This window comes from Thalassophryne amazonica, unplaced genomic scaffold (assembly GCF_902500255.1).
Source record: "Thalassophryne amazonica unplaced genomic scaffold, fThaAma1.1, whole genome shotgun sequence".
Taxonomy (NCBI): domain Eukaryota; kingdom Metazoa; phylum Chordata; class Actinopteri; order Batrachoidiformes; family Batrachoididae; genus Thalassophryne; species Thalassophryne amazonica.
In genome coordinates, this window is record NW_022986595.1 from 3213 (window position 1) to 13535 (window position 10323).

At 40.8% G+C, this 10323-nt stretch overlaps 1 protein-coding gene across 1 annotated transcript; it reads left to right on the forward strand.

The window, feature by feature from the left end:
- Window positions 1–8024: 8024 nt before the first annotated feature.
- Window positions 8025–10091, forward strand: LOC117506307 (homeodomain-interacting protein kinase 1-like; the record flags this gene model as incomplete). The annotated part of the gene is made up of 9 exons (XM_034165795.1): window positions 8025–8150; window positions 8251–8442; window positions 8530–8705; window positions 8810–8933; window positions 9090–9209; window positions 9292–9378; window positions 9507–9738; window positions 9826–9909; window positions 10008–10091. Coding segments are annotated over exons 1-9 (1225 nt in total), but the record flags the coding sequence as incomplete, so codon positions are not given.
- Between the last annotated feature and the right edge of the window lie 232 nt (window positions 10092–10323).

Sequence of the window (10323 nt, forward strand, 5' to 3'; positions counted from 1 at the left end):
CCTCTCAGTAGGAGGGGTCTGGTTAGGTTTAAAACTCCAGCTTTTGTTGGCTTCTGTTTTATTCTTCTCTACAAGAGTAAGACAGAAGTCAGACTTCCAGAGCAAGAATTTTAGCTGAGGAAGCTTCTGCGATTTGAAGCGAAACGTCCTCGCGTCAAGCTACCCAGTCCAGTCGAAGATTCAAGCTTCTCTACTACTGAAACAAGGTCTAAACCAAGTCTAAAGCTGGACTAAACGACAGCTCAAAATACTTTTACTTTTAAACCAGTTCAATAAAGTAGTGGAGTAGAAAGTACTGATACCCGCTTCAAAATGTAGTGAATTAAATGTAAAAAGTATTCATCATGAAATGTACTTAAGTAAAGTAAAAGTATCAGCATTTTGTACTTTTTACTTGTTCTTTTACTTTTTACTTACACTCAACAAAAATATAAACGCAACACTTTTGGTTTTGCTCCCATTTTGTATGAGATGAACTCAAAGATCTAAAACTTTTTCCACATACACAATATCACCATTTCCCTCAAATATTGTTCACAAACCAGTCTAAATCTGTGATAGTGAGCACTTCTCCTTTGCTGAGATAATCCATCCCACCTCACAGGTGTGCCATATCAAGATGCTGATTAGACACCATGATTAGTGCACAGGTGTGCCTTAGACTGCCCACAATAAAAGGCCACTCTGAAAGGTGCAGTTTTATCACGCAGCACAATGCCACAGATGTCGCAAGATTTGAGGGAGAGTGCAATTGGCATGCTGACAGCAGGAATGTCGTGTATTGAATGTTCATTTCTCTACCATAAGCCGTCTCCAAAGGCGTTTCAGAGAATTTGGCAGTACATCCAACCAGCCTCACATCCGCAGACCACGTGTAACCACACCAGCCCAGGACCTCCACATCCAGCATGTTCACCTCCAAGATCGTCTGAGACCAGCCACTCGGACAGCTGCTGAAACAATCGGTTTGCATAACCAAAGAATTTCTGCACAAACTGTCAGAAACCATCTCAGGGAAGCTCATCTGCATGCTCGTCGTCCTCATCGGGGTCTCGACCTGACTCCAGTTCGTCGTCGTAACCACCTTGAGTGGGCAAATGCTCACATTCGCTGGCGTTTGGCACATTGGAGAGGTGTTCTCTTCACGGATGAATCCCGGTTCACACTGTTCAGGGCAGATGGCAGACAGCGTGTGTGGCGTCGTGTGGGTGAGTGGTTTTCTGATGTCAATGTTGTGGATCGAGTGGCCCATGGTGGCGGTGGGGTTATGGTATGGGCAGGCGTCTGTTATGGACGAAGAACACAGGTGCATTTTATTGATGGCATTTTGAATGCACAGAGATACCGTGACGAGATCCTGAGGTCCATTGTTGTGCCATACATCCAAGAACATCACCTCATGTTGCAGCAGGATAATGCACGGCCCCATGTTGCAAGGATCTGTACACAATTCTTGGAAGCTGAAAATGTCCCAGTTCTTGCATGGCCGGCATACTCACCGGACATGTCACCCATTGAGCATGTTTGGGATGCTCTGGACCGGCGTATACGACAGCGTGTACCAGTTCCTGCCAATATCCAGCAACTTCGCACAGCCATTGAAGAGGAGTGGACCAACATTCCACAGGCCACAATTGACAACCTGATCAACTCTATGCAAAGGAGATGTGTTGCACTGCATGAGGCAAATGGTGGAAACACCAGATACTGACTGGTATCCCTCCCCAATAAAACAAAACTGCACCTTTCAGAGTGGCCTTTTATTGTGGGCAGTCTAAGGCACACCTGTGCACTAATCATGGTGTCTAATCAGCATCTTGATATGGCACACCTGTGAGGTGGGATGGATTATCTCAGCAAAGGAGAAGTGCTCACTATCACAGATTTAGACTGGTTTGTGAACAGTATTTGAGGGAAATGGTGATATTGTGTATGTGGAAAAAGTTTTAGATCTTTGAGTTCATCTCATACAAAATGGGAGCAAAACCAAAAGTGTTGCGTTTATATTTTTGTTGAGTGTAGTTACTCTCCACCACTGAGGATAGGCCTATCTTTTCCCTCCTCACACACTCATACTGTTGCACCTCAACACAGTTGGCCTACATGTCTTACGGTAGCCTATTTGTGACTAAAAAACATAAATGGACAAACGAATGTCCGGCACTGTAAATATACAGGTTTTAGCATATTTGCACAGTCGTCGATCAGGACAATATTAGAACAATTTGTATAACCTGTTAAATTTCCTTGAATAGCCCACAGGGCACACTGGTTTACTGTCATTAGTTTAATTTGGGTGAGTCGGTGTGTGTGTGGCAGCAAAGGGTTTCACTTTGTATGCAAGTTAGTCTATATGGTATGTCGTGTCCATTAACAGTTTGTAATAAATTTTCTGTACCTGGCTAAATTGGCAAATGGACAAAAACAAACAACATCTAACTACCAAACAAACTTTTCCATCACCAACCTTGTGCCATACTGTGCCATTCTCCACTGAATTGTGCTCTCGCTGATTCCAAACAAGTGAGCAATGTCCCCAACAATCTCTCCCCCTTCAGTCACACAAGGGGGTATGTAGAAAGACAGGCATCCCACGGTGGTCTCTTCAGTTTGGATCTGAATCTGATGCTGGACCTCAACAAGGCGCTCCATTAAATTTGGGTCAATGCTGACATCAAAATCGGCAACGATACGGACCATGTCATCTATCAGTCCTGATCCATAATTCAAGCGAAAATGATTATACTCATCCGTTGGAAGGCTATCCAAATGGTTTGCGCAAATCGCTAGCCACAGCTACAACAAGCTGTCTGACTTGGGTTTGAGCTGAGTTCAGTTAAGGCCTATTTAGTCACACTGAATCAATTGCACACCAGTGACCAATCCTACTTCAGTCTGAACCGGAACCATTCCCACCTAAATTAGCATAGAGACAGCAAAAAGACAAAATCACTAAATGACAGGGCAGCGAAAATACTAAATAAATAAATAAATTACAAAAAGCCTAAAATGCTAATTAAATTAGTTTCAAAAAGTATAAAAAACAAAATAAATGATTTTCAAAATGTATAAATAAATAAATAAATAATTTGCAAATTTAACAAAAAATCAAAAAGTCAAAATTGCAAAATAAATGGCTGTCAAAATGTGTAAATGAAGAAATAAATAATGCAATTTAAATATCTACTTTTACTTTTATAGCCTACATTTATTTAAGCATTTATCATTTGATTTATTTATTTCTACTTATGACAGCAAAAAGACAAAATTACGACATGACAGGCAGTGAAAAGACAAAATAAATAAATGACAAAAAATGTAAAATACTAATGAAATAATTTTCAAAAAGTGTAAAAAACAAAATAAATGATTGTCAAAATGTAGAAATAAATAAATAATTTGCAACTTTAACAAAAATTAAAAAAGTCAAAATTGCTAAATAAATGATTGTCAAAATGTATAAATTAACAAATAAATAATACAATAAAATTATTTACTTTTGCTTTTTTTAAATTGATTTAGGAATTTATCATTTTATTTATCATTTAATTTATCAATTTATCCTTTTATTTATACATTAATGTAATTTATCATTTGATTTTTTTATTTCTACTTATGACAGGTATCATCCTCCATATCTGCTAAATGCTCATTCAAATTCCCCTTTGACATCTTAATGAATTAAAAAACACTGATTAGCAAGTTCTGAAGAACACTTCAGTGTCTAAAATGACAAATTATTGTAAACAATCCTAGTTATGTGTTAGCATGACACTGAAAACAATTTTTATGAGAGGGAAAATTAGCTACAAAAAGCTAGCATGTGTCTCTCATGGTGCTAAATGCTCAAATTCCCCACTGTCATAATAATGAATTAAAAACACCAAGTTTTGCAGAACATTTTACAAATGTTAAAAGTTGGAAATGTTAAAACAACAAATTACTGTTAACAGTGGGTTAGCTTGACAGTGCTAACAATAATTGCACCTAACTTCAGCTATGCTAAATAACATTCTTTAAATGTGATGAGTTACAAAAGCCAATAAAGTAGCCAAGAAGACAATTCAAACTTACTGTGGACTTTGTATTTTCATCAAAACCCCTCAGTCACTGGTGAAACCAAGTGTCAGGTTCACTTGAAATTTAAACTGCAGAAGCAGCCCCCGTTAGTCTGGTTAGAGTCAATGAGTTCATCTGGGACTAACTAAGGTCATTTGGAAATATTGCTCCAAAAACATCCAGCCTATCTGATTTGGTGGTTTAATGGCTATTCTAAGTTGGTTCCACTCCTCCAGCCAAGGCAAAGGAGTCGGTATCTGATTATTTGGTCACGTGACTTTTAGTCAGGATTCTGACATTTTTCTGATTGGCTGAAACACGCCGCTCCCTGATTGGCTGCAGCCTTTGTTTACAACGTAGCACTGGTACCACAGTCTCTGGAGGAGTGGAACCAACTTACATTTTTGCCGGTTACGCCACAGCCAATCACAGAGCGTGGCATGATAGCCAATAGCGGCCGACAGATGGACCAATCACAGCCATGTTTTTAAAAACACACTACCAGTCTCTTTGCACATGAGACTGTGGTAGCAGTGCTATCGCTATTAAAACAGTGATCACATTGCGGGGGCGGAGCTTCATATATTAGCCCCACCCATTTGATAATGTGATCAAATACTGTGCAAATGATGTCATAAAGTGACAGTTAGTATAGCACAATTGTCATAAGTGTTGAGTCTTACAAAAGAGAGCAGTTAGTGTTGGTTCTTCATTTGACAACAGTCAGTCAACGAGGAAAGACAAGTTTTGAATTGAAGAAATTTGTTCTTTGACAAACTTCATGTTTTTTGGTTCAGAGTCAGGTAGGTGGCAAAACAGTATGTTTACATGGACAGAAATGTTCAAAAGTTTGACTTGTGTTTACAAATACTATAAAAGAATTCTTGGTTGAAATACAGAGTGGGTTTTAAACTTTAGTTTACAACATGAATTTAAAAAAAAAGTATTTCACACGTTTTACAGAACACTTGTGCACATGTTCAATGTTGCAAAACAGTAAATTGCTGTGAACTAGCTATGTGTTAGCATGACATTGCTATCAACTGTTCCTGACTGCAGCGAGGCTAAACAACATTATTTAAATTAGGTGAGCTGTGTAAGCCAATAAAGTAGCCAAGAAGACTGGTTAGTGTGAATAAGTTAATCTGAAAACTGTTGTGAACAATCCTTGTTATGTATAAGCATCACATTAAAAAAAATCATTTTTAATGAGAGAAAATTAGCTACAAGAAGCTATGAGAAAGTTAGCATGCATCTGTCATGATGCCAAATTCTCAAATTGAGCACTGACATAATAATTAATTAAAAACACCCATTAACAATTTTATGGAACACTTCTGCACATGTTCAGTGTTGCAAAACAGCAAATTATTAAATAATTTTAAATTACTTAAATTAGGTGAGCTGTGAAGGCCAATAAAGTAGTCAAGAAGACTGGTTAGTGTGATAAAGTTCATCTGAAATGGTAGCTATGTGTTAGCATGACATTGCTAACAATAACGCCTCCTAACTTCATCTATGTGAAACAACATTCTTTAAATTAGATGAGCTACAAAAGCTAACAAAGTAGCCAGTAAGACTATTAAACACTTACTGTGGACTTTGTGTTTTCATGTGAAACCTCTCAGTCACTGCTGTTGCGTCTCTTTTTCTGTTTTCCTGCCCTCACGTTTGGCAACGCTTTGTTCAATGACACTGGGAAATGGGAAAACTTTTTCTCACTACAGAGCCTTTAAATAGCTCCTGTTGGTAAAATGTCGGTGCCAAAGAACCACTTCAACCTTTGATAACGGCACTTTAAATCTGCAAGGATCCAAATTGATCTTCAGGTGGGCCGTGCCCAAAAAGAAACCATCTTCCAGTGGGTTAGCATAGTATTGCGAACTATAACTGCTCCAGCACCCTTGTTTAAATGTGATGAGCTATGTAAACCAAAGAAGATTCTTCAAAACGTATTGTGGACTTTGTATTTTCATCTAAAACCCCTCAGTCTTTGCTGTTACATCTCTTTTTCTGTTGGCAGTGGCTATTTGTATGTTGCCATATTCATACAGTGGAATTCAGTTCGTATGTAATGTCTCTCTCGTTGTTCAATATGCATTGCGTTATCATGAGGCTACATACTTCTACTTGTATTTGCTATTGATACGTAGATTCCTAAACTACATTAACTACAAATACTCATTCTAACCCGAAACCTAACAAGGCTGCACTACTTACAAAAAGAATTTGGAAATGTTAAGACAACTACGTATGAATAGCCACTTCCTTTTCTGTTTTCCTGCTCTCATGTTCATTAAAGCTCTGGTCACACCAAATAATGAATGATCAATAATGAGCCACGTAGCATGTTTTTTTGGTACGAGTCCAGTTATTCAACAAACACAGGAGAATACAGGCTCTTAGAGGCAGAATAATCAGCTAATGAGGCTCATCTCTGAGCGTGGTGCTAATTTCAAGTTCAAAATTGAGCAAAAACAGCACGGGGCAGTTTGTGTACGGGGTACTACAAGGACAAACGAGGATGTGAGAGGCATGTTAGTGGTGAGGACGAGGCTGTTAGAAGCCCATTACTCGAGTAACTGGTGGCTACGAGGACTGTAGGCTATTTTGGCTCTGCCCTCTCGCACAGTTCGTTGTGACAATCCCACCTGCTTTGTGCGCTGGACGCTGTATTTAAAATAATTATTTGTAGCATATTAATCATTTTCTGTCAGCGTTTAGATAAATCATATGAGCAAGTATGTACAAATGATGATGTCACAAAGTGACAGAAAGTCTAGTACAAGTGTCATAAAGTGTTGAATCCCACAAAAGAGAACAGTTGGTGTTGGTTCTTCATTTGACAATAATCAGTCAACAATGAAAGGCGAGTTTTGGGTTCTTTAAGAAGAAATTTGTTCACTGACATGAACTCCACTTTTGGTTCAGAGTCAGGTAGATAGTAAAATAGATGTTTACATGGAGAGCAATGTTCAAACGTTTGACTTGTGTTTATGAATACTATAAATGAATTCCATGGTTGAAACCAAGATTAGGCTTTAAACTTCTTTTTTTCAAACCCAGCTGACTGTGTGTTGTGAAAGTGTAGTGACACGGACCCACAACAGGGGGCGCAAATGAACGGGCAATAGGAGATGTTAAATTTGAATACTTTACTGTTGTGAATGCCACAACTACACACAGCAGATTATAGAAAGAATACAAAGTCAATTAATAAAGGTGTCGTGTGGGCAGGCTCGACGATAGGAGACGTCCGTCTGGAGAAGAACCGGAACCACACGATTTCCTCCGCCACCAAACCAGGAGGATACTGGAGCCGCCAGGTCCCGAGTCCCCCAGGTGGCCACCGTCTCCGCGTGTCGGATCTGGTACTGCTGGCGAAGAGCAAAAACACTCAGGTGTGGGTGTGTGTACACCCCGTAACAAGGATGGTGGTTATTCCACCTCCACCTCTAATCACACGCTCGTGCAGCTCCTGTCTAATTACTTATCTGGCGGAATGCAGAGCGAAGCAGTCGCAGCATACGCCGGTCCTTCGGGAAGACAGCTGCAACAATGTATCTACTGAAAACAACGTTAGGAATTCTCAGGCTGAGAGAGTTACCTCCTTGGAAGAACGATATCTCGGCGACGTGGTGGAGGTGTCGTCCTGCTTTTATTTGGGGTGAGGCGCAGATGATTGGTGACAGCTGTCATAGCCGATGAGTGACAGCTGTCAACCCGGCCGCTCTTGGGAGGTGGCAGCGCCCTCTCGTGCCTGAAGCCCGCACTTCAGGCAGGGCGCCCTCTGGTGGTGGGCCAGCAGTACCTCCTCTTCTGGCGGCCCACACAATGCTGTGATGGCGTTTGACATGTTATATTCTACTCTGTTGTGTTCATCTTTGCCTCACTTTTCTTCTCATCACACCACAGATTATTTTCCCATCAAGGAGGGCGATGTGCTTCAGTCTGGCTATAGGGTGATGGAGTTCATTGGCGAGGGTGGTTTTGGAAAGGTGGCCTGGTGCAAACACAAACTAACCCAAGAAAATGTGGCCATCAAGATTACAAAGAACAAGGCTGCAGTAATGAAGGAGGCAAAGAAAGAGGTAGGAACTATGACTCATTGCACCTTGATTCCTTGCTTTCAAAAATAATTTCAATTTAAACCACATTTTAAACCTTCATCAATGACTTTCTTGTCCACAGATTGCCAGTCTTAAGCTACTGCAGCAACTGGATACAGAGGAGGCCAACATCGTGAGGTGGTACGGTTGCTTCATCCATGTAGACCTCCTTTGCATGAAGTTTGAGCTCCTGCATCAAAGTCTTCTCGACTATATGGACGAGCAGAATTTTGAGCCTCTTGTGGTCAGCGATCTTCATGCTGTTGTGCAGCAGGTTGGACTTTGGTCAAAACAGATGAAGGTAAGACAGTCAGTGTAGTTTCCTTTCTCCTAACAACAATAAATATTTGTCTGACTGCAGATGGCCAAGGCATTGCTCCACCTGGAGAGCCTGGGTATGATCCACTGTGATGTGAAGCCACAGAACATCATGGTGGTCGACCCCGAGCAGTGGCCATTGAGGGTGAAGCTCATCGACTTTGGGCTCACTCACCATATTTCAGAGCCTCCATCATTTATTGGGACCCTGTGGTACAAGTAAGTCCAAGTACTGCAGAGACCATTTGACAAAGATCCTGTTGCTTGTATCGGGCCACACATTTGATATGATGTGTTAAATCGTTCTCTTTCCCTTTGCTCAGAGCTCCAGAGGTCTTGTTAGGTTTAGCCTACACAGAGGCAATCGACATGTGGTCACTGGGTGTGACCATGGCCCAGCTGGCTGTGGGAGTACCCTTGTATCCAGGAGATCATCTGTATGATGTGGTAAGTCTTTTGTGTCCAGATTGTTAAAATTTGTCATTAATTCTGAGCACTTTTAAACACAAACATCTCCTCCTGAAGCACACAGCAATTTGCGAAAGAAAAGTCAATGTTTGCATCATGTAATTTGATTTGATGTTTTTTTTTTTATGTGTCCAGATGAAATACATAGTTGAAACACAGGGCCCACCCCCAGACTGTCTGCTTCAGTTGGGACCAACCACTGACCGCTATTTTAACAGGAGACAGATAGACGGCCATGACACCTGGACATTGAAGGTACCATCACCTACTTAGCTTCCTATATACATGCATTCACCCATTTCTTCTGAGAGCTAACTCAAATACTGACTGTTTTCAGACTCCTGAACTGATTAAAAAACAGTATGGGCAGGAGTTCCAGGAATCCAGACAAGTGATTTTAAGCTGTCTGGATGACATCATGGAGGTAGGCACTTCCTCATGACATCTCAGTTATTCCTTCAGCAACCGCCAACACATTCATGCCTTAAACATCGAACTGACTGAGTGTATCACTACTTGCCATATGAATTTTGTGACTTCTTGCTTCACCAGATGATGGACATAAGTACGTCATGGAAGGAGGCTTCTGACTTTGTGGACCTTGTCAAACACATGATGTGCCTCCACATGGATGAGCGAATCAGACCTGCTGATGTACTGAATCATCCTTTCCTGGTGGAGTACAAACCTCAGGGCGTGGCAGATGACCTTCCAGTCTTAGCTGAGGAAAATTCTGACATCACTACAAGCCAGGAAGATGCTGAAACAGCAGCCATCCTTCCTGGTCAGTCAGATGTTCAAGAGTGCTAACAATTTCAATGATTTTATCATTTGTTTCAAACTAACAAAAAAATCTGTGATGACCTTTCAGTCGTTGCTGAGGAAAAGTCCGAGTTGGCTGAGGACCTCATCACCACGAGCCAGGAAGATGTTGAAACAGCAGCCGTCCTTCCTGGTCAGTCAGTTGTTCAACATTGCTAAAAATTTCAATGACTTTATCATTTGTTTCAAACTAACAATGACAACAACAAAAATCTGTGATGACCTTTTCAGTCGTTGCTGAGGAAAACTCGGACTTGGCTGAGGACCTCATCTCCATGAACCAGGAAGATGTTGAAACAGCAGCCGTCCCTCCAGGTCAGTCAGATGTTCAACAGTGCTGACAGTTTAAATCACTTCATTATTTGAATCAAACTAACAAAAATATTTCTGTGTGATTTACAGAGGTGCCAACAGAGACCAGAAGAACCTGGAAGAACCATCTGACACAGTTTTTCCAGAGGCTCCTCTGCCTCTGTTGATCCAGTCTGTGTGCCCCAGCTGTTGTTTTTTATGTTCTTCTGAAAATGTACATTGAATTGTAATTTGT